Here is a 24,518-nt window from a genome sequence, read left to right as displayed (position 1 = left end):
GTAGAAACATCTCAAGGATGATCAATGGAAACAGGATGCACCTGAGCTCTATTTCGAGGCTCATAGCAAAAGGTCTCAATACTTATGTAAATATGTTTTTTTCTGCTGTTTTTTTTAATACATTTGCAAAAATGTCTATAAACCTGTTTTGGAAAGGAACAAAATGCGGAAAAGTCAAGGGGTCTGAATACCTTCCCGAAGGCACTGTATGACTGATACTTAGTCTTTCAAAAGTGGGCAAGGCAGTGAGTTGGACAGCTGATGATGATGTAGTCTTCCATTCTCTACTCCCTCTATTGAACCTACATCTTAGATCTCCTGCACGCACGCACGCACTGCACGCCACACACAACAAACACACAACACACACACACACACCACAACACCACACACACACACACACACACACAACACAACACACACACACACACCACACACACACACACACACACACACACACACACACACACAACCCCACACACACACACACACCACACACACACACACACACACACACACACACACACACACAAACACACACACACACACCTCCTGCCTCTACATGAACGCCAGGATCAATACATCCCTTGAGAGCCTCCTACTACACACACACACACACACTACAATCTGCATATAAATAAATAAAATATCATTTTTATTAGTCACATACACATGTTTAGCAGATGTTACTGCGGGTGTAGCGAAATGCTTGCGTTTCTAGCTCCAACAGAGCAGTAAAATCTAACAATTCACAACAATACACACAATACACACAACCTAAAAGTAAACATTATTAAATGTGTCTTGTGTTCCATTATTGAAGTGGCCAGTGATTTCAAGTCTATGTATATGGGGCAGCAGCCTCTAAGGTGCAGCGTTACGTAACCGGGTGGAAGCCGGCTAGTGATGGCTATTTAACAGTCTGATGGCCTTGAGATAGAAGCTGTTTTTCCAGTCTCTCGGTCCCAGCTTTGATGCACCTGTACTGACCTTGCCTTCTGGATGTTATTAACGGGATGAACAGGCAGTGTCTCGGGTGGATGTTGTCCTTGATGATCTTTTTGGCATTCCTGTGATCAGGTGCTTTAGGTGTACTGGAGGGCAGGTAGTGTGCCCCCGGTGATGCGTTGGGCAGAGCGCACCACCCTCTGGAGAGCCCTGTGGCTGTGGGCAGTACAGTTGCCATACCAGGCGATGATACAGCCCGACAGGATGCTCTCAATTGTGAATCTGTTTGTGAGGGTTTTAGCTGTCAATCCAAATTTCTTCAGCCTCCTGAGGTTGAAGAGGCGCTGTTGTGCCTTCTTCACATCACTGTCTTTGTGGGTGGACCATTTCAGATCGTCAGTGATGTGTACGCCCAGGAACTTGAAGCTTTCCACCTGCTCTACTGCGGTCCCGTCGATGTGGATAGGGGGGTGCTTCCTCTGTTGTTTCCTGAAATCCACGATCAGCTCCTTTGTTTTCTCGACATTGAGTGAGAGGTTATTTTCCTGGTACCACACTCCCAGGGCCCTCACCTCCTCACTGTAGACCGTCTCGTCGTTGTTGGTAATCAAGCCTACTACTGTCGTGTCGTCCGCAAACTCGATGATTGAGTCGGAGGGGAGGCGTGCGTGGCCATGCAGTCATAGAAAGATAGAAGCTGTTTTTCAGTCCCTCGGCCCCAGCTTTGATGCACCTGTACTGTCTTCGGGGCGAACGGGGCGAACAGCGGGGCGAACRGGCCTGTGACACCGGGTGCTGTCCCCAATTCTTCGTTATGTACACRGTAACCCAATTATCCCTGCAGTAGGATGGACAGTAAATGGACTCCTGATGAGATAAGAAGCAGCACACCTCCTGACTGGCTGGGATCTAAACCCGCCGCAGGTAAAGCCACTAAACAAACACTGTCCCTGACCGCATGGCCTTGGCATTGACAGATGAACTCAACTCCACTCCGATGCTGGACGCTAGGTAAACATAAAACAGAGGAAGCTCTTCTACAGCGTTGGACACACACACACACGCACACACTGTCCTGGCTCTGTGCTGTGTGTTAGCCTACATAGCTGAGGAGACGTGTGTGTGTCATGGCGTCTTAAGCCTTTTGACACGTGTGTCTGAGTCAGGACCTCTGAGTGTGATCATGCATAACCATTGGCTTGGCTTCAGCTCTATTGCGAGCAGCTCGAATGTTATTCTCTCAACMCTGTGTTTCTGCCAAAGTCTCTGGCTCACTCCATAACAGGTACGGAATATGGAGTGAGCAAGACCTTGCATGTGAAACTAAATCAAGCATGATGCTACTCAGATGTATTCTTTGGAGGAGAGGAGTTTATTGAAAGAGAAAAGAAAACCATCAAGACGACACAGGTGAGCCACATCAGAAAAGAAAGATTTGAAAGAAAATACGGCAGAAAAGCTTGAAAGATGTCAGTAAAACTTCACACTTAGGTTGGAGTCATTAAAACTCGTTTTTCAACCACTCCACAMRTTTCTTGTGAACAAACTATAGTTTTGGCAAGTTGGTAAGTAATTTTTCCAACAATTGTTTACAGAMAGATTATTTCACTTATAATTCACTGTATCGCAATTCCAGTGGGTCAGACGTTTACATACACTACGCTGACTGTGCCTTTAAACAGCTTGGAAAATTCCAGAAAATGATGTCATGGTTTAGAACTTCTGATAGGTTAATTGACATCATTTGAGTCAATTGGAGGTGACCTGTGGATGTATTTAAGGCCTACCTTCAAACTCAGTGCCTCTTTGCTTGACATCTGGGAAATCAAAAGAAATCAGCAAAGACCTCAGAAAAAAATGTGTAAACCTCCACAAGTCTGGTTCATCCTTGGGAGCAATTTCCAAACGCCTGAAGGTACCACGTTCAACTGTACAAACAATAGTACGCAAGTATAAACACCATGGGACCATGCAGCCATCATACCGCTCAGGAAGGAGACACGTTCTGTCTCCTAGAGATTAACGTACTTTGGTGTGAAAAGTGCAAATCAATCCCAGAATAACAGCAAAGGACCTTGTGAATATGCTGGAGGAAACAGGTATAAAAGTATCTATATCCACAGTAAAAGGAGTCCTATATCAACATAACCTGAAAGGCCGCTCAGCAAGGAAGAAGCCACTGCTCCGAAACTGCCATAAAAAAGCCAGACTACGGTTTGCAACTGCACATGGGGACAAAGATCATACTTTTTGGAGAAATGTCCTCTGGTCTGATGAAACAAAATAAGAAATGTTTGGCCATAATGACCATTGTTAYGTTTTTGTTATGCAAGTTCCATGCATATGATGAAGCAGCATCACAGGCAGCCCAGGTCTTGATTCCCTATTTTGCGGGTTTAGACGGTATGTACTGCCTGAAGGGGCAGCGACCCCTAAATGGCATAAGCTGCTCATCAACAGTAACATTAGGCCCAGAGTTGTAAAACAGGGGAAGGCGGTCCACCCACTTGTCCCACACTGACCTGTTTGCAGCTAGCTTGTCTCTCTGCCGCTAAGCTGGTCTGGTGTCTTGGTTATCGAAGCAGATATGTTTTCCAGAGACATTGTTGCACAGAAAAGTTATCAGCCAGTTTCTGCATCACACAGGTATTCTGTTGATTCCCCATTGGATCTGAAAACACCAGCAAGGATAAGAACCCCAAAGTATGCATGTAAATGAGTTGGTTCATCTCCTTCCACCTCTCTCCAAAAACACGCCTTCCCTCCAAATTAGTGCAGTCCAGAATGATTTTCTGGATGGCGTCTGGGATGAACAGTTCAAAAGAAGACTTTTTGTCCTGCACATGTGTAACCACCATCCGTGTCGGCCCTAGTTACATCCTTATCACATTGGCAGCCATGCGAGGTGGCTCATTCCTCTGCAAAAAAAAATTCTAAAGCCCTCTGAGCAGAGAGTCTTTTTGCCATACTGATTGATTGTGGTAAGGAGCCACACATGCAAAGCTATTCATTTGTTGTGTTCCTCCCCCAATTTGCACCTGGCTGGGGTAGAGTGTGGGAAAACACAGCATTTTTTACAATGTATTGAAATAATGTATAGAAATAATGTATTGTAATAACATTGTGCAGGTTCCCGCAAGACATTGTGTAGTTTCACATACTACAAAGGGTAAAGAGTGTGAGAAAAGTGGGAGACAGGCAGACATGCATGGAGACAGACAGGTTATTGGTGCTATGTTGAAACAGCAGGCCCAGGGAGGAGGAAGACAGAGTGAAGGCACACAGCAAACCTTTTTGTTTCATTTTTACTTGTTTTCACCTACACACACACTTTTCCACACTTGTATTACCCTCAGGTCCAGTGGACCTGAACACAATAGTGTGCACTCAATGGAAATCGGTTATTTTACATGTTCTTCACAGAAAATGAGCCAAGGCCAATGAGTCTCAGGTTGAAAAATTAATCCATTGTATCATTTTTCTTTTAGTAAACAATGAAAATGGGTCCCACAGACCCGAACACCACACAAGGGTTAAGTAACGGTAATTTCTGGTTGTAGTAACATTTTGAGGCTGAGCCATTAAGAAGGCTGTTAAAGATGAGCAATGGGTTGTTTATGGAACTGTCAGAAGGTGATTTACAAAAGTGGCACTAATTGGTGGGTGACTCATAGCCCACAGAACCCTCCAGTGTAAAAATGATCTCTTTGATCATTTGCCCACTTTAAAGTGTCCTAGAACCACTTCCATGGTCACATTGGTGGTATATACAGTACAGTGCCTTTGGAAAGTGTTCAGACCCATTGACTTTTTCCACATTTTGTTACTTTACAGCCTTATTCTAAAATTGATTAAATAAATAAAAATCCTCAGCAATCTACACACAATACTCCACAATGACAAAGCAAAAACAGAAATAGCTTATTTACTTAAGTATTCAGACCCTCTGCTATGAGATTTGAAATTGAGCTCAGTGTCACATCCTGATCTGTTTCACCTGTCTATATAAGGTCCCACAGTTGACAGTGCATGTCAGAGCAAAAACCAAACCATGAGGTTGAAGGAATTGTCCGTAGAGCTCCGAGGCAGCATTGTGTCGAGGCACAGATTTGGGGAAGGGTGTCTGCAGCATTGAAGGTCCCCAAGAACACAGTGGCCTCCATCATTCTTAAAATGGAAGAAGTTTGGAACCACCAAGACTCTTCCTATAGCTGGCCGCCCGGCCAAACTGAGAAATCGGGGGAGAAGGGCTTTGGTCAGGGAGTTGACCAACAACCTGAAGGTCACTTTGACAGAGCTCTAGAGTTCCTCTGTGGAGATGGGAGAACCTTCCAGAAGGATAACCATCTCTGCAGCACTCCACAAATAAGTTMTTTATGTTAGAGTGGCCAGACGAAACCACTCCTCAGTTAAAGGAACATGACAGTCTGCTTGGAGTTTTCCAAAAGGCACCAAAAGACTCTCAGACCATGAGAAACAATATTCTCTGGTCTGATGAAACCAAGATTAAACTCTTTGACCTGAATGCCAAGCGTCACGTCTGGAGGAAACCTGGCACCATCCCTACGGTGAAGCATGGTTGTGGCAGCATCATGCTGTGGGGATGTTTTTCAGCGGCAGGGACTGGGAGTGCGCAGGACAGACTGGGGGCAAAGGTTCACCTTCCAACAGGGCGACGACCCCAAGCACACAGCCAAAATAATGCAGGAGTGGCTTCGGGACGAGTCTCTGAATTTCCTTGAGTGGCCCAGCCAGAGCACGGATTTGAACCAGATCTAACATCTCTGGAGAGACCTGAAAATAGCTTCGCAGCAACGCTCCCCATCCAACCTGACAGAGCTTGAGAGGATTTGTAGAGAAGAATGGGAGAAACGCCCCAAATACAGATGTGCCAAGCTTGTAGTGTCATACCCAAGAAGATTCTATGTTTTAATCGCTACCAAAGGTGCTGAGTAAAACATCTAATATAAATTAGAAAATAGTTTTTTTTTGGACTGTTTTTGCTTTCTCATTATGGGGTATTGTGTTTAGATTGATGAGGGAAAAAACGATTTAATACATGTTAGAATAAGGCTGTAACGTGACAAAATTTGGAAAAAGTCAAGGGGTCTGAATACTCCCGAAGGCCCTGTAACGTCGACTCCTGACAAGTGCGCTTCGGATAAGTACAAACTCATTTCAAGTGCACTAARGTTTTCCAGTCTCGATTCAAGTACATGCTCTTTAAATGCTCCTGATAAATGCATGGGCACACGTGAAGAACATTAGTCTTTTGTACTTCATTGGAGTCCATTGTACTCTCCTAGTTCTTTTCACGTCAGAAATGTATAACATTGGAGATGTGAATTCCACCTGCCGATGAAGTAGTTTAATGTCAGCTATAAGACCCTGCTGAAATACTTTAGGCCTTTGTCTACTAGATATAGCAATGCAGCTTCACACACAGCAATACAGCCCAGATGAAATGAAAAACTTTGTAATAAATAGACCCTTCTAGGAACTGAAGAAGAAGAGGCTCAAGGCTTCTCAAGAAAAGCAAAACTACCAATCGATCAATGGAGGAAGTTCTTTATTAACTTCTGTGTGGGCATCTATTCCTGCAGACCTCACAATGGACAAACACATCTTCTAAGGCGTCAGCATGTAGAAATGTGCTTAGATGGGGGCTTCGCCGAGCTCGGTGGGTATTTTAAATGAGTTATAGTTGGGTCTGCTAGGCCTGCTAGGGCTAATATCAGCTCCTCTGCACTGCAGAGATAAGTTTACCATTAACCCATCCTGCAGTTGTCTGTCTTTCTGAGTTAGTATAGCAATGCTAAAGCTAGACAAGCCACCTGGGCACCTCCCTTCTTTCATTTCATTCATTTTCTAACCTGGGCAATACATTTAGAGAATTCTCCCTTTCTCTCTTTCCTTCCTTCATTTAATTTCATTCTGTATCTATTGGACGTTGTGAGTCATGGCCGCTCCAGCAGTCTCTTTAGAAGGGGAACGGTTAGGAGAGGAGTGCACGTTGATTTTATAAGTATGCTTGTATGAATAAATAAATCTGGAAGTACCTGTATTTACACTCMAAATTTAAAAGAAGCCACCTGAGCCCTATAATACGAATGTAGTTTGAGGAGTTAGCGAGGTAACTTTGGTCAACTCTGAGTTCAACTCGGGATAACCGGTACCATGAAAGTGGCTCACCTTTTAGCCAGCTAAATTTCTATGGCAACGAATCCWTCAGATCTAACCTGCTTCGAGGCAGGCTAACTCAGGGCAAACTCCAATATCCCTAATGAGATGGTCTGAGCCACAAGTTGAGGACCAATGAAATCAGATTCCCTCCCTCTTGCGTCATCTTCCCTTTAAATTTGTGTGCAAAAAATGTGTACCGTTAAAATACCTATCACATTAGACATTTAGTAATGACATAAAGCAGTTGAAACTTCACACACAGTAAAACCTTTGTATAATTTTATCGATAGTGGGAAAAAAGTGMTTGTGCATTGATAAGCACACCAAAGACGGCACTAATAATAAGTAATAAAATAAAAAGCCTAGTCCACACCATAGCCTGCTGAATTTGCAAGAAAACTTTAATTTCATTTTGATTTTGGCACAAATGAGAATGTGTCACTGACTCACCCATGGATTGATTGATCGTCTCAATAAAGAGTTTGGCGTTCGGCTAGCCACGTGCGACAAGCACGCGCAGTTACAAGCCTGCTAGAGTAGGCGGCAGGGTGACAGGCAATATCCACCGTCACAGTACGGATGAAGCCTGAGCTGGAATGTGAAGCTAACTGCAGCTGGCTAGCTTCAGAAAACCCTGAGTAGATCTAGCTTGCTTCTTAGTATACCCCTCTGGTTTCAGAAGGACTGGGAAGGAAAAGCAATACATGTTTTTTTTTAAAGAACAGAAGAAAATACTTCACTTTAGAAACAAGATATTCACATTGAAATACACGCCCTCCTAAATTCCTGTCTCTCTCATTTCACATTTACATGTTTCTCTCTCATATGTGTATCGTCCCTCAAGCATAATAGAAGTGTCCATCCTAACTAGCGGTTACACTTCTGGGTAGTATAAACACATTGGTATGAATAAAAGACACACCGGTGCAACATCTGAAAAACAGACAGTCAACACAATTTGTCAAGGTGTTTCTGTTGAGTCCTGGTGCCCAAACAGCAATTCTAATGCAAATTAAAAATCAAGGCTGCAAAGCACTAAAAATAGTGAAAGCTGCAAAAGAGGCCCATCAATAAAATCCACCCCTGGGGGACAGCTATAACATTTCTATGGGGAAAGCCAGTGTTTTTCTGCTGGATGTGCAATACAACATTCTGCTAATGAAGTACACATGCACTACAAGGCCAGAGACAAGGGCATCCACACAACACTTTAAACGCTGCTGCTGTTTGAATAATGTCATATAAAGTCCTGTTTTAAGGCTCTACAATATGAAGGACATAGCATTACATATTTCGKGTATACTCAATGATAAATATGAAGAGTTTACAAGATGAGATAATGATCTATTCAAGCTTGAAAGGCTAAAGTACTTGAAAGTATTGTACAATGTCTTTGACAATTGATTGTCCCTTTTAATCCCCTTCCAATGGACACAGAGTGTTTCTGGAGAGCACAACTCAGGACCTCATTGGACAGGGAGCCAACTGGAGAGAGCATTGGATGACATCATTGGTTGAATGAATGTCACAGCTGATGTTTCTGATAGGCTCAGCAAACCTCCCATGGTGGCTATTCAGGATTAAACTGTAAACACTGCCATGGTTAGGGCTGTTATGAAAGGGGGGAAGGGGGATACCTAGTCAGTTGTCCATTTGAATATATTCAACTGAAAAGTGTCTTCCGCATTTAACCCGCATTGAATCAGAGAGGTGCGGGGAACAGTGGGTTAACTGCGGCGCCCGGGGAACAGTGGGTTAACTGCCTTGGTCAGGGGCAGAACGACATATTTTTACCTTGTCAGCTCGGGGATTTGATCCAGCAAACTTCAGGTTACTGGCCCAACGCTCTGTGGTGACTGTGTTACCGCCACACCGGCATTCATGAGTCATGACCGCAGTAAAATTCTACATGACCATTTAGTCACGGTAATCTCCTCTTATGCACTCTGGATATAAATTAGTAGTAGCCTACCCAACTCGCTAACGATCATCAGGTCGCTAATGGCCTGGTACTCAGGGCTCTATTGTCCCTCTTACCACTCTGACATCGAAAATCACATCAAACACTTATCATCAAAACAGTAGGTGCTTTTAAAACTCACCTCACTGTGATTGGTCAATTTGAAGAAAGAAGTTGAACAATAGGTTGTAACTGAGTGGAAAACATTTGTTGTGGATGTTGTTTCAAAGCCTAACACAACGGAACGGACAGTGCTTTCTAAGGTGATGAAACCTCTTAAGGATCGGACCCATCATCTCAATTTCCTCCATCCTACCAGCGTTTTCCCCCTTGCTCCTGCCTTGTCTATTTTCCTGTTTTCTAGTTTTCCCGGTTTTGTCCTTTCTGCCTRCCCTGACCCTGAGCATGTCTGCCGTCCGGTACCTTGCCACACTACTCTGGATATAGAGTGTCTGCCTCAATCTGCCGTCTGCCTTTTAGGTTGGGTTTCTGTACAGCACTTKGAGATATCAGCTGATGTACGAAGGGCTATATAAATAMATTTGATTTGATWTGAAATTTGATTTGATATACTGACCTCTGCCTGACCTGACCCGGAGCCTGCCTGCCTGCCATCCTGTACCTTTGCCTGCTGTGTTCGAATTAATACACCTTTGTTACTTCGACATTGTCTGGACCTGAGTCTTWCCTTCAAATGTGATAGTACGAACTGGCCATGACTGACCCAGCAGACTTGGACCAGCTCCGCAATGCCATCTCCTCCCAAGGAACCATCATTAGTAGACACGAGGAGTTGCTTTGTGGTCTGATGGAAGGGTTCCAGGACGTGGTCGAATGTCACAACCTAGCATTGGACGCATTGCGGGAGCAATTCCGTGGGTTGCCTACCAGGCAGCCTACCACGACGGTAACCTCCCAGCCCCTCAGTAACCTGGCTGGTAGCAGCACTGTCACCCCGGTTTCCCGGGAACCCCGCTTACCTCCCCCAGAGCTCTACGATGGAGATTCCAGAACCTGCCGGGCMTTTCTCTCCCAGTGCTCCCTCGTTTTTTGATCTGCAGCCTTCTTCGTTCCCCTCGGACCGCTCGAAGATAGCGTACATTATTATGCTGATGTCTGGGAGTGCACTCGCCTGGGTCACGGCGGTGTGGGAGCAACAATCTGCCGTCTGCCTCAGTCTGGAGGTATTCATGGCGGAGGTGAGAAAAGTTTGAGGCTCCGGTGTCCAGGGGAGAGGCTTCCCGGAGKGTACTCCAGCTTTGGCAGGACACCCTCCGGGTGGCAGACTATGCGGTGATGTTCCGMAGGCTAACAGCAAAGGGTACCTGTAATCCGGAAGCGCTGTTCGACACATTCCTGCACAGATTATCGGAGAAGGTAAAGGATGAGCTGGCAGCCCGAGAACTACCAACAGATCTCGACTCACTAATCACTTTAACCATCCGGATTGATGGTTGGCTACGGGAACATAGGAGGGAGAAGAGGTCCGATTGCGGTCCCAATCGCTCACTCAAGGATCCCACTTGACATCCGATGAACTCTGGAAGTCCCMGAGAGGATCCGAGCTTATCCGAGTCCCTCCAAGAGCCTCCGGAGACTGCCGATTCACCTCTTCCYGAGCCGATGCGGCTCTGCAGGGTTAGGCTGTCTCCAGCCGAACGCGTRCGCAGACTTGAGACCCAGAGTTGTCTGTACTGCGGTACCGCCGGTCATAATGTGTCTACCTGTGCTTTCAAGAGACCTAGCTCRTTCGTTGGTGTGATTACTATGGTGGGCCTTAAAGAAACATTTCCATCTCCCCTTGCTCGCCCCCCTCRCTGTGCAATCCTGCGGTGGGGCGACCAGTCCAAGTCTCTCCAGGTACTCATCGACTCGGGGGCTTGCACGCAGCTATAGTGCCACGGCTACAGAGACCTTTCCCCCCGCTCCAAGATCATTAGCCCCTCTGCTGTTCGTCCTTTGTTGCCCCGTACCCTCCGTATTAGTCCTACCTTTTCTGCGTCAATTTAAAACCATGTCTGACTCTCCCCTGCCGTCCTGTACCTTTGCCTGCCCGTGTTCGAATTAATAAACTTTTGTTACTTCGACATTGTCTGCACCTGGATCTTACCTTCAAACGTGATACACATATCTATAAACATATATTCTATAAAGTATGTAGAACACAATCCCTATAATGAAATATGTGGACCAATAGACAACAAGACGCTCAAAAACCACAGCCAGAACATGTCATAGCCAACATAACATACACATAACCTATACTTATATATTGTATGCCTCAGGTCTATATATTGTATTTATATATATAGAAATCAAAGACAAATACTTTAAATTAATATGCAACCATTTAAACAACTGGATTAGTACGACAAGCAAAAACATATTTTACTTACTGATCTAAAAGTACATTCTCCTTCCAATCTCTCTTGTGAGCAGGACTCCTTGTGTCACTCTCCTGGTCAATTTCTGCAATAATCTCATCGAAATGTTTCTACTCTTAGTAGCCATGTTGTACTTTTTCAGTTTTTCCATTCCCCTGCGTCCTGTGGATTTTCAATGGWGAATGAATTGCGTCGCTCGCAACCATAGGACAATGGCCGTTAGTCCTACAAAGGGCCATCACATACTCATGTAAAGCCCAGCTCATTGGCTATCTAGCTAGCTATGTTAGCTAGCTATCAAAACAAAAGGTGGTCATTGGACCAAGACACTGTCTATCAAGTGAACACCATCCTTCTCATTGGTGCATAATGATGGCTGACCTTCATGGGCTAATTGACGTATTGTGTAGCCAATATGTAATGTAGAATGATGAAACAAGGTTTGGTTGTCGTCTAAAGTGTCTGAGGCGCAAAAACTGAACTTGACTGGGTGAGACAAGGTTTAGAGTATTACATTTCATAAATTGTTTTGTTGCAAGTTGAAAAAGTTGGAATTCATGCGAAACACTGTACACAACATGGATTGTGTTAGGATATAAAAATAGATTTTATCAAAAAACTATGCTACATTTTATTTCTGGGACCCTCAGGATGACAAATCAGAGAAAGATTACTGAATGTAAGTACATTATTTACAGTCAGAGGTGAATGTATCAAACCAGTTGCCTGGATAAAAGTGTTTTGTTGTTGTGCGCTCTCCTCAAACAATAGCATGTAATTTTTCCCGCTGTAATAGATTCTGTAAATTGGACACCGCATTTAGCTTAACAATCATTTAMGCTTTCTGACCATATAAGACATGTCTTTGTCCCGAAAAGTTGGCTTTTGTTTATAACGACATTCTAGTCAAATATCGCATATTGAGCAGCAACTGTCACGAAGGTTCATTCAAAACACCCATATTAGCGCTTATGCATAAGCATATGCCTATATATGAGCCCAAAACCTTGAATTAAAATAATGATTGTTCCAATATACAATACATAGCCAACTGCATATTACACATGACAGAAAAACATTTAAAAAATACTGATTTAAGATATCTTTGCTACATAATTGGTTTWGCCTAAATTAAACCAATTTAGATGTAGCCTACAATAATCTTTTTTTTTAGATGTTGAACAGCCTAGTAATAGGGCCTTTTTTAATTTTCATAATTAATAGATTGACACATTACCTTTAGCTATACAGAATATCTCACCACCGTGAGTTTCTATGTCCTCCCCTCTCTCCTTCATTCCTTTCTCCAGCACTGCGTCAACAGAGGTGCTGTCAACAGTTTCATGAAATGAGTTTTGTTGTGAAAAGKTTACTATCGATGTTCCCAAACAAATTTCCCTTGATTTCCCAAATTAAGCACTGGGTAGCTGCAGGAACAGGATTGGAGAGCCAATGGCATACAGAGTTTGGGCAGAATATCACCTGTGGTGCTGCGAAAATTACCGCAGTAGCCTATCCAACATGAGTGAAAAACGTACCYGCTGGAAAGCAGCCTCCATTCACTATTCCAGTGCATACGGATGATATGTATTTTTCCCCCTGCCCCTGTTCCTGTAAATTTGATCATGGGCCATTCTAAATCGAAACGTATTTGACATATTAGTAAAAACAAGATTMAATTGAGAATAGTCTGACKGGTGAAAATATGATCACTTGATGAGAGAACAGCGTGTACAGCCTGAGGCAAGGAACAGAGCGCAAGCAATAGCCTATAGTCGCATCATGCAGCCCATAAATCCATTGACTTCTAAGACGTTCTAAGGTTTGTATAATTCACAACTAAAGTTGCCAAATAACTCTAAATCTAGATCACTTTTACACTCAAYATAGCCACCTCAACTTCTGAATGGGACAAGTATCCATTATATTTTATTCAGCTAAGTTCAATTATATTCTTCTTACTATAAAAWCATACAATATAAAATAATGGCACAGGACTTATACGCATATCTTGTCTGATAAATGAACAAGCCTAGCGCATAGCCAGATAACATACAGTAGGCCAACTCATATTCTGCTCTTATGAAATACATTTTCTACATATCATAATGTTTCTTTAGGCCTGCCTACCATAAATAATGTATTTATTGTGATGGTGTATATTCAATTGATTTATTCAACAAGTTTGAAATGTAGATGTTCCAAAGGCGCACATCAGAGGCTTGTACGAGTGGAGCCTGGAGATGCTAAACATGTTGATGTTAATTAACGATCAATTGCCGTGAGACCCGGCAGTCTTTTGCATGACAATAACCGGCTGACAAAATGTCATGACCGCCACAGCCCTAGCCATGGCAACCCAGAGAGCCACTGGTCAACTCCGTTAATCATACTGTTATCAAGCKAAAACAGTGACACTGGGATGTTAGTCGCTGTCCGTCCAGGGCCTGTTGTCTGTCTCAATAGTTTACAGTTAACAGTGTGGAAGAACTGAAAAGGAGAAAGCAAATGTCTAGTATACATCCACCACCAAGCCTATATGGCAGTCCAGTGCAGATGAAGGAAAGGAGACAAGGAGAGAGTCAAATACTCCTCTTCCCCCTCCTTCCTCCAAGTCCAAAGCTTTCTAACCATCCTCTATTCCACAGCCCCTGCTCAAGTCAGTATTGATAAACAGGTACAAGGGCTGAGAGCCACACAGACACTCAGGGTCCAGAAGGAGGCAGGTAGAGAGAGTGAGAGAGTGAGTGAGTGAGTGAGTGAGTGAGAGAGTGAGAGAGTGAGAGAGTGAGAGACTGTGAGAGTGTGAGAGAGAGAGAGAGAACGGAGACAGAGGGAAAGGCAGAGAGAGAGAGATAGCAAAGAGAGAGAGAGAAAGAGAGATCAGAGAGAGAGAGAGAGAGAGAGAGAACGGAGACAGAGGGAAAGGCAGAGAGAGAGAGATAGCAAAGAGAGAGAGAGAAAGAGAGATCAGAGAGAGAGAGAAAGCGAGAGCAGGCAGAGAAAGAGCCTTGGCGGCGGTGAGGCTAACCACCAGCCACACAGACAGACCCGAAATGTCGTGACAGACTGACAGGAGTCACTGGCAGCTGGAGCAGAGGCTTTAGATGTCAGATGAAAGCGATTCCACTTACTTTGGTAACCCCTGCCTGACCAAGGAGAAGAGAAGAGAGTAGAGGCGAAGGCAGAGGAAGAGAAAGAGGCAGAGGCCGGCGAGAGGTGGAGACAGACGAGAGGCAGAGAGGAAAGAATGAGACWGGACTGCAGACTGCTCTGTGTTCTGCCACAGAGAGAGTGGGAGAAGAGGAGAACACAGGCCAAAAGGTTTATCGCTTGCGATGATGTTACAGAAGGGAAAGTGCTGGTTTAATGTGCTTGTGTCACAGAGTGGTGGATCTGGGGAGGTTCTGGCTGGGAGCTATATAATGTTTGCTTGTCCAGGGTTCAGATGAGACAAACCGTCCTCCATTTAAGCGCACGTCTGAGGAGTTGTTGGGTGCCCCAGACAACTCCAATCAGACCTCACTATTGTTTAATGGCTAGGTTGACTAGGGTGGAAGCTACTGGGTTGGGTTGTTTATACTGTTGTCTACTGTACAGCCCCCCCCCACACACACACAGGATGTCTAGATAGGGCCCCAATTCAACATTTATTATTGACTGACATTTCATTGAATTGTGCAACAATTGGAATAAACCACACCTTAAAAGCTTATCGTTAACTTATGGTTGAATTCTAGTTTAAAGATGAACTATGCAGAAATCACTCCGCCATTTCCTGGTTGCTACAATTCAAATAGTTTTCCTAATATCAGTTTATGTGACAAAACAAGCAAGTATAGTGTAGAGAATCATTGTACCATCTCAACCGCAGTGGAATATCTTTTCCATAAGCAACATTTTTGTGTTTTCAGCTGTTTGAAAGTGGTGCAGAAATCCGAAAGTAAAAGACGCAAAAACAAAACTTAAGGGAAGCATTGAAATAGCGCACACATAGAACCGATCTACCACTTCTTAGATTTGCTTTCGATGAGAATGACAGATCTATAACACAAATGTCTATGTGTATTTGGTCGAGTCGCCCAAAAAGGGAAAAGGGGAAAAAAAATCAAAAGGGAATGGTATACTAACTAGCCACGTTGAATTTTATGCAATGTTATTACGTTGAGGAAGTACATTTGAATAACAAGAAAACAACCTTGACCCAACCACTGTGTCCGAAGGTAATGTACAGTACTTACAGTAGACGTCGACCCGTATGGACTTGATGGCCGGGGAGCCCAGGCCGTTCTCGGCCTTGCAGTAGTAGCGTCCTCCCTGGTGTCTCTGGATCTTGGAGATGTGCAGCGTCTCGTTAAACACGCTGGAGTCCTGGAAGCGATCCGACACGCTGCCTGCTGTCTTGGTCCATCGGATCTGTGTAGGACACGTGGTTGGTTAGATGACCTACTTGACATAAAGCCCTTGGCTTCTTTAATTTAGGTGCATAGGCCACTGATGAATGTCTTCCATGGCTATTAAAGGGGTAATTGTGGCACAAGGACTGGATATAAAGAAATGATAAAGAAATAGCAACGAAAAGAAAGCACATGTCTGCTCACTGTTTGTTGAATTTAAAAAAAATCTTCTAGCTAGCTAGAGTTACAACGTTTGGAACCAATCCTGGTCTTTATCAGGTTACTGGGCATTGTTAACCTCCATCAGCCCTGGAAAGGTGAGCCCCTACTCTCTACCAATTTCCTTTTTTTATTACAACCACACTTTATCACCCAATATATTGTGTCTGACTCTTACCGCCCTCAAAGGAGATCTGATATCTCTATCTGATAAACCCTCATTCACAGCTTCACTGTCTTTCACTAACTGGCGCAACAACCWTAACCATGTGGCAGGGGGTGGTGATGAAAGGTGAACTAGCGTTCAGTCTTTTCCTCTGGTCTACAACATGGAGGTGTAATTGACCCTCCATCATGTATCTCTCTCTCTCTCTCTTTTTCTTTCTCTCTTTCTCAATTTTCAATTTCACTTGCTTCATTTGCATGACGTAATGACGTACATATTGCCGAAGTGTACTTTGGAAACGGAGTGATTCATTAACAATATCAATAACATCATGAGAAATAATCAACATTGTCACGAACAGGACAATCAGTAACMGCAATAGTCAAGGGTGCGGGGGGTGGGGTTGTATTGGAAATCAGTAAATAAATAAGCATATAACACAAAGACATGTGCAGGTTGGTTGATCTGTCAGACACAATCCCTCATTTYATGGCAGGCAGCAATGTAGAGCGCTGCCAACCCACAGCTCTCTGCGTCCTCCCCCAACAGGATGGGTAATCTCTTCTCATCAGAGAGGTCTTGGAAACCTTCAATAACGATTTCACATTTGGGGAAATAAAAACACTAATTGCTTTATATTTTTGCAATTTTGTCAGGAAATGTAGCTATGTGTCCATTTTTGCCGTGGTGCACAGTCTTTCCTCTACAGGGAGCCAGGTTTCCCTGTGTCTACCTTTCTCAATGACAAGCCTATGCTCATTACGTTTGTACTTTGTCAAGGTTTTTCTAAGATTTTGATCAGTAACAACGTTTAAATCATTTGTCATAGTATACTGTCGATTTATGGCTAGACATCACTGCATTTTGCTTTGCGCTTGTGTATCCTAATAGGTGATSTACAGATGTAGGATCTGATCCCCMTGTTGCAGGAAAACGTTTCGTTTATTTGAGGATTAAAAAGGCTTCCTGTAATGTGTACGCTGGGAGTCAGGAAGCAAGTTCAGGGAGTGAATCATTTAATATAGAAACGAACATGGACAAAACAAGAAACACGAGTAGTGTACAGACATGAAAAAGAAAATGGAACAGAAACAAGGGAAAGAACCAAAGGGAGTGACATGTATAGGGAAGGTAATCAGGRAGGTGATGGAGTCCAGGTGAGTCTGATGTGGCGCAGTTGCGCGTAACGATGGCGACAGGTGTGCGTAATAATGAGCAGCCTGCTGACCTCCGAGCCGCCAGAGAGGGAGATATACGTTGAAATTGGAAGATGTTCAGGACTATGATTTTCCCTGACTTACAAAGATTCATATGCAACCCTCGTACAAAAAGCATCCATTAATCTAATATATTATATATACTGTACCATCACATAAATAGCTTCTCACACAGAGTGAGGAGAGAGAGAGAGAGCAGAGGAGAGAGAGAGAGAGAGAGAGAGAGAGAGAGAAGAGAGAGAGATGAGAAGAGAGAGACGAGAGAGAGAGAGAGAGAGAGTAGGAGAGAGAGAGAGAGAGAGACGAGAGCGAGAGAGAGAGAGAGAGAGAGAGGAGAGAAGAGAGAGAGAGAGAGAGAGAGAGAGCAGAAGAGAGAGAGAGAGAGAGAGAGAGAGAGAGAGTAAGAGAGAGAGGAGAGAGAGAAGAGAGAGAGAGAGAGAGAGAGAGAGAGAGAGAAGGCATTGCAGCATATCGTGTATCATTATCACCCCTGTCTCATTATCACCCCCCTTTACCACCCCCTGTTTCTTCTTAGAGTATGTGTGTGCTTGCATCAGAGGGGGTTCAAAACCCCATACATTAGACAAGTAGATACAGAAGCATTGAACCAAAAACAATTCTCAACTCAGCAAGCTATCAATGGTGAAGCTCAGCAAGCCTGTCACTAAACACTGAGTACATTTCTTCCCTATTATACAGCTAAGGAACAGCATGAGTTAAAAAATAATAAAACTCTCCTCCTCAGAAGTTAATTAATAGAACCAAAGTTTCTTGAATTCTCTTTCTTCCATCCTTCCTTTCTTTCTCTCTCTCCACTTCTTCCAGATCTCCCATCATGCAAAGACAGAGAGTAGAGAGGAGAGAGAGAGAGAGAGAGGTGAGAGAGAGCGGGAGAGAGGTCGAGAGAGAGAGAGAGAGAGAGAGAAAGAGAGAGAGAGAGAGGAGAGAGAGAGGAAAGAGAGCAGACAGAGAGAGAGTGAGAGAGAGAGAGAGGAATGAGAGACGAGAGAGAGAGAAGAGATGTTGCCACATTGTTACAAACACCTGCATATATATCAATATGACATTTGTAATGTTCTATTATGTTTGTAAACCTTCTGTTAGTGTGTAATGTTTGACTGTTCATGTTTATTGTTTATTTGACTTTTGTATATTACCTACCTCACTGCTGTTGGGCAAGTAAACACATGTTTCCCATGCCAATAAACGCCCCTTGACATGAATTTGAATATAGATAACAAGTTGAATTGAGAGAGAGAGAGAGTGAGAGTGAGAGAGAGAGAGGGGAAAGAGAGCGACAGAGAGAGAGGAGAGAGAGAGAGAGAGAGAAGGCCAAGGCAGCATATCGTATCATTCTCACCCCCCTTTTGTGACTGTGTGTGTGGCGTGTGTGTGTTGGTATGTGTGTGTGCATGTGTGCTTCTTTGTATGTGTGTTTGCATCAGAGGGGTTTCAAACCCTACGATTCCATCTTACTCCGAAGGATCTTGTCCAAGCCAGCGGCCAGAAGCAGAGACAGGGACAGGAGAGAAGAGTCTTCAGATGGAGCCATGGAGTTTAGTATTAGCCTGACAAGAGTCCAGTTGTTCATAGAGGGCGAGGAACCAACCAACTAGCCCCGGTCTCTGTACGTCATACAAACTAGCCAGGTCTCTACGTTGCATTAAAACTGAACTATAACTCACAGATCTGACCTGAAGCGCACACACACACACAAAACCACCAAACACACACACAACACACCACACACCACACACACACACACACACACACACACACACACACACAACACACACACACACACACACACACACACAGGGCTACCTCTTCTGTGTACAAGACTTTCATACTGACTTAAAGAGGTATATTAACGTCAAAACTAAAGTGCTTTTTGGAAGAAAAAAAAAATGTGACAAGTAATACAGAAGCACTGAACCAAAAAAACCTCTCAACTCAGCAAGCGATCGATGGTGAAGCCCAGCAAGACCTACGTCACTAAACAACCTGAGTACATTTCTTCCCATTTATGCCAGTTAAGGACAGCATGAGTTAATAAAAACAACCTCTCCTCCTCAGGAGTTAAATAAGTTATGAGCATAAATTAGATAGAGCCAAAGTTCTGTCTGAATTCTCTTTCTCCATCCTTTTCTCTTCTTTCCTCTCCTCCACTTCTTCTCGCAGATCCCCCATCATGCAAAGACAGAAAGCAAAGAGTGAGAGAGAGAGAGAGAGAGAGAGAGAGAGAGAGATGGAGAGGGAGAAGGGGAGAGGGGGAGAGAAGAGAGAGATGGAGAGGAGAGGGGGAGAAGAGAGAGAGGAGAAAGAGAGATTGAGAGGGAGAAGGGGACGACAAGGGGGGAGAGGGGGAGAGAGAGAGAGAAAGAGAGAGATGGAGAGGAAGAAGGGGAGAGAGGGAGAGGGGGAGAGAGAGAGAGATGGGAAAGGGGAGGAGGGAGAAGGGAGAGAGGAGAGGGGGAGAGAGGGAGAGGAGGGAGAGGGAAGATGGAGAGGGAGAGGGAGAAGTAGGGAGAAGGGAGAGAGGGGAGAGAGGGAGAAAGGGAGAGGGAGAAGGAGAAGGAGAGAGAGGGAAGAGAGGGAGAGAAGAGAGGGAGAAGAAGAGAGGGAGAGAGCGCGGAGAGGTGGAGAGAGCGCAAGAGAGGGAGGAGAGGGGAGAGAGGGAGATCAGGGAGAGGGGAGAGAGAGGGAGAGGAAAGAGAGGGAGAGAGTGCGAGAGAGCGCAAGAGAGGGAGGAGAGGGGGAGAGAGGGAGAGAGGGAGAGAAGGAGGGAGACAGAGAGATAGCTTATGAAGAACTCAGCTGAATTCAATATTCTACCAGCTTATATCCTCCCATTCATTTCCTCTCCTTTGCCATTTGTGTAAAGASCTTTTGAGTTCCAGCACAGCGCCAATATCAATAAGTGTATTGTTCGAGTGACACTAAGAAGTGGATATTCAAATAGCCTCTGTGGTTTTCAAAGGGAAAGTGCTACTGTTTGTTTCRCATGGTGGTAGACCACATTATCTGACTGACTGGGAGGCTTTGTAAGTTTTTCCTGGAGCCCCACGGCCATTTTGCTCTCATGTCTTTGCCTTACTTTCTTCGTCTGGGTGCTAGAGATTGTGTGTCTGGGTGGGTGCTATACACAGAGCCTTCGGAAAGTATTCAGACCCATTGACTTTTTCCACATTTTGTTAGTTTACAGCCTTATTCTAAGATTGATTTTTTTTTTTTTTTATCATGAGCAATCAACACACAATACCCCATAATTGTAACGCTCGTCGTGGGTGGAAGAAGAGGAGGACCAAAGCGCAGCGTGGTAAGTGTTCATCATTATATTTAATAAACAGAGAACACTAAACAAAATAACAAAGGAGAACGAAATGCAACAGTTCTGTCAGGTGACAAACACAGAACAGAAAATATAATCACCCACAAAACACAATGAAAAACAGGCTACCTAAATATGGCTCCCAATCAGAGACAACGACTGACACCTRCCTCTGATTGAGAACCATACTAGGCCAAACACATAGAAAATGAACAATAGAACAAAACATAGAAAAACCAACATAGAATGCCCACCCCAACTCACGCCCTGACCAAACTAAAATAAAGACATAACAAAGGAACTAAGGTCAGAACGTGACAATAATGACAAAGCGAAAAAGATTTTKGGAAAATTGTGCTAATTTATAAAAAGCCTAAAAAAGAAATACCTTATTTASATATGTATTCAGACCCTTTGCTATGAGACTCAACATTGAACTCAGGTGCATCCTGTTTCCATTGATTATCCTTGAGGTGTTTGTACAACTTGATTGGAGTCCCCCTGTGCAAMATTCAATTGATTGGACATGGTTTGGAAAGGCACACAACTGTTTATATAAGGTCCCAGAGCTTACAGTGCATGTCAGAGCAAGAACCAAGCCATGAGGTTGAAGAAATTGTCCGTAGAGTACCCAGACAGGATTGTGTAGAGGAACATATCTGGGGAAGGGTACCAAAACATTTCTGCAGCATTGAAGGTCCCCAAGAACGCAATGGCCTCCATCATTCTTAAATGGAAGAAGTTTGGAAACACCAAGACTCTTCCTAGACCGGCCAAACTGAGCAATCGGGGGAGAAGGGCCTTGGTCAGGGAGGTGAACAAGAACCCGAAAGTCACTCTGACAGAGCTCTAGAGTTCCTCTGTGGAGATGGGAGAACCTTCCAGAAGGACAACAATCTCTGCAATACTTCACCAATCGGGCCTTTATGGTAGAATGGCCAGATGGAAGCCACTCCTCAGTAAAAGGGACATGACTCCTCAGTAAAAGGGACATGACAGCCCCCTTGGAGTTTGCCAAAACTCTGAATGTCCCCGATGGGCCGATTGAACCATAATGAACATCTCTGGAGAGACCTGAAAATAGCTGTGCCGCAACGCACCCCATCCAACCTGACAGACCTTGAGAGGATCTGCAGAGAAGAATGGAAGAAACTCTCCAAATACCGGYGTGCCAAGCTTGTAGCGTCACACCCAAGAAGACTCAATACAGTTATCGCTGTCAAAGGTGCTTCAACAAAGTAATGAGTATAGGGTCTGAATACTTATGTAAATGTGATGTTTTTTAGATTTAGTAAATTAGCAACCATTTCTAAAAACCTGTTTTTGCTTTGTCATTACGGYGAATTGTGTGTAGATTGATGAGGGGGGAAAAACGATATAATCAATTATAGAAGAAGGTTGTTACGCAACAAAATTGGGAAAAGATCAAGGGGTCTGAATACTTTCTGAAAGCTGTGTATAGCCACTGGGGGATTCTGTAAGAAGTAGAGTATGCCCGAAAGTACGGTTTGACACTCTTTCTTGCCCTAAGACAGACATTGGGGATTTGAGAGGAGTGGATGGGTTGGACCATACTCGCTATTATAATAAGATGAGTTTCCATTTTTGCTTATACCCATGTAGTTCTCTCAAATAATGTACAATTATACAATTAACAATGTATATACAATTAACTATGTATAATTAGACGGGGACTTAGACGGGGAGGTCAGGAGTTTAATCTTAGAAATTTTTTTTTTAGAAACCCATTTTTTGGGGGGGTTTACAGCAGGGAAGAAGAACTGAGAGAAAGTCATTACAATGATAATGCTATTCTCCCTGTAAGTCAGTCAGTCTTTGGCATTCTGATACAAAGATCAACATTTGCTTTTATGTAAAGTTGCTATTCTGCTTGGTATCTGAATCGAACAGTAACTCCCAGCAGCGATGGTCAACACAGCCCCGCTGTGTCCGCCCCTGCTCTCTGTCCTAACTTCTGACTGTTTTCTAATTGCTTACCATCTTTGAGTTCTGTAGGGGGTACGAGGGAGGAGGTCAGATCAGCTACGAGTACATATCACAGACTGACGGGATAAATACTGTGACTCCATGGCACCCGATATTCCTTTGCACATACAGATCTTAATTTGATCACCATTTTGCAGGATAACTTTCCGGTGTCGTAGGAAATGTTAAACTTGTAGTGTATTTGAGGTTTAAAATGAAGTTTGTAATTTCCACTTACATTTTTTTWTTATCAACCCCCACAAATATTTCCATTCATTAGAATCCACAGAATAATTCACATTTTCTGTTGCTGCAGGATAATTTTTCTGGAGTTGCAAACTGGCTCAAATGAAGATCCTACATCTGTGGGGAATACTGTTCATTTCAACTAAGACTCAAAGGTCTGGGGGAAATCTATTTTATCTAAATCTATTTTTAAAATATATATGGGGGATTGGAAATGATGCAGACAATTGCATTGATGGAAACTACAATCTATCTGCATTATTAAAAAATAAACTCAAAAGGTCTGAATCACAAAATGTCCAAATCAACAGGTATCATAAACAATGAGAGCCAAAGATCCAACTATCCAACCATCCAAATGATGACATTTCATGAAGGGTGAAATGTCTGAATCACAAATACCAAAGACTATACAGAAAGTTCCAGAGTACTGCAGTAGTCCTAACATTACGCAATACAGTTGCATAGTAAAATGTTGCAATTTTAGGTCTCCCTAAATGAAGAATTCTCTGTAAAGCCTGTGGTTATTGATGACTCACACTGGGATTCATAGGACTCAAATAAACCTATCTGTACCATAGCCCAGGGAGAATGGGGGTGGTAGGAACACACTGCACTCCAGGCCACAACTAACCCCTGGATAAACTACACTCTCTCTACAGTAGCTATATCCTTCTATGAGTATACACTACTCTACAGTATCCCAGAATCATATGGGGCAGCTATAGCCACACTCCCCACTCCAGGGCCAAAACTACACTATCTCTACAGTAGCTATATTCCTCCATCGCCTTTGGCCCCCGAGCACTGATGCTCTAGCCTGCTAGACACTCATGACTCTATCCGGCTAATTTATACCCCCTGACCCTCTCACCCACCTGTCTGAACTTGACCCAGCTGACAATTGAAGCAGAAATGGGATGGGTACAACGACTGGTCAGCTTAAAAAAGGAGATGTTAGACTTAAAGTGCCATGACAGAACATGCTCTCGGCATTTATTGTGAAAAACAAGGGCTCTGAATGTCAAACAATTTCACTGCCGCTATGTAGGGAATGCAGCTGTTGATTTGGGTGAACATAGAATCATTCGCACTTACTAGGCTATCTACACGATACGCAAAGCAGTTACATGCTTACAGCCGTACTAGTGAGATGTAATTACCCATTATAAAGCGCGATACTCGGGGTACTAACCCTCATCCCCTCTGCTCATATTCGCTCCTGAAAAGGGAGGCTCTGGCCATGCCTCCAACTCTGTATCACACCACACTGTGGTTAGAGGATTACAGCCAGACTATATTGCCAGCCTAAACTGCTGAGCAAACACGCCAAGCATGGCAGGCACACACTACTGAACGCAACCCTCACAACACACACATGATCACACATACACAACCCACACGCAGCACCACACACACACAACCCACACCACCACACACACCACACCTCCACACGCCCACATCCCGCCCCCGTCCCCCCC

The 24,518-nt window shown here is 43.9% G+C and overlaps 1 protein-coding gene across 1 annotated transcript in view; it reads right to left on the bottom strand.

Moving 5' to 3' along the window:
* Positions 1 to 13,184: 13,184 nt before the first annotated feature.
* LOC139023190 (MAM domain-containing glycosylphosphatidylinositol anchor protein 2-like) overlaps positions 13,185 to 24,518 on the bottom strand; it is a 120,785-nt gene continuing 109,451 nt past the window's right edge. Inside the window, exons 3-4 of the mRNA XM_070435728.1 lie at positions 15,717 to 15,891; positions 13,185 to 13,213 (exon numbers count right to left, since the gene is read on the bottom strand). Coding sequence (XP_070291829.1) covers positions 13,185 to 13,213; positions 15,717 to 15,891 — 204 coding nt within the window. The remainder of the gene's footprint in view (positions 13,214 to 15,716; positions 15,892 to 24,518) is intronic.

This window comes from Salvelinus sp. IW2-2015, linkage group LG28, assembly GCF_002910315.2.
Source record: "Salvelinus sp. IW2-2015 linkage group LG28, ASM291031v2, whole genome shotgun sequence".
NCBI lineage: Eukaryota > Metazoa > Chordata > Actinopteri > Salmoniformes > Salmonidae > Salvelinus > Salvelinus sp. IW2-2015.
Note: the sequence above shows the minus strand (reverse complement) of the source record. Positions and strands in the feature narration are given on the sequence as shown.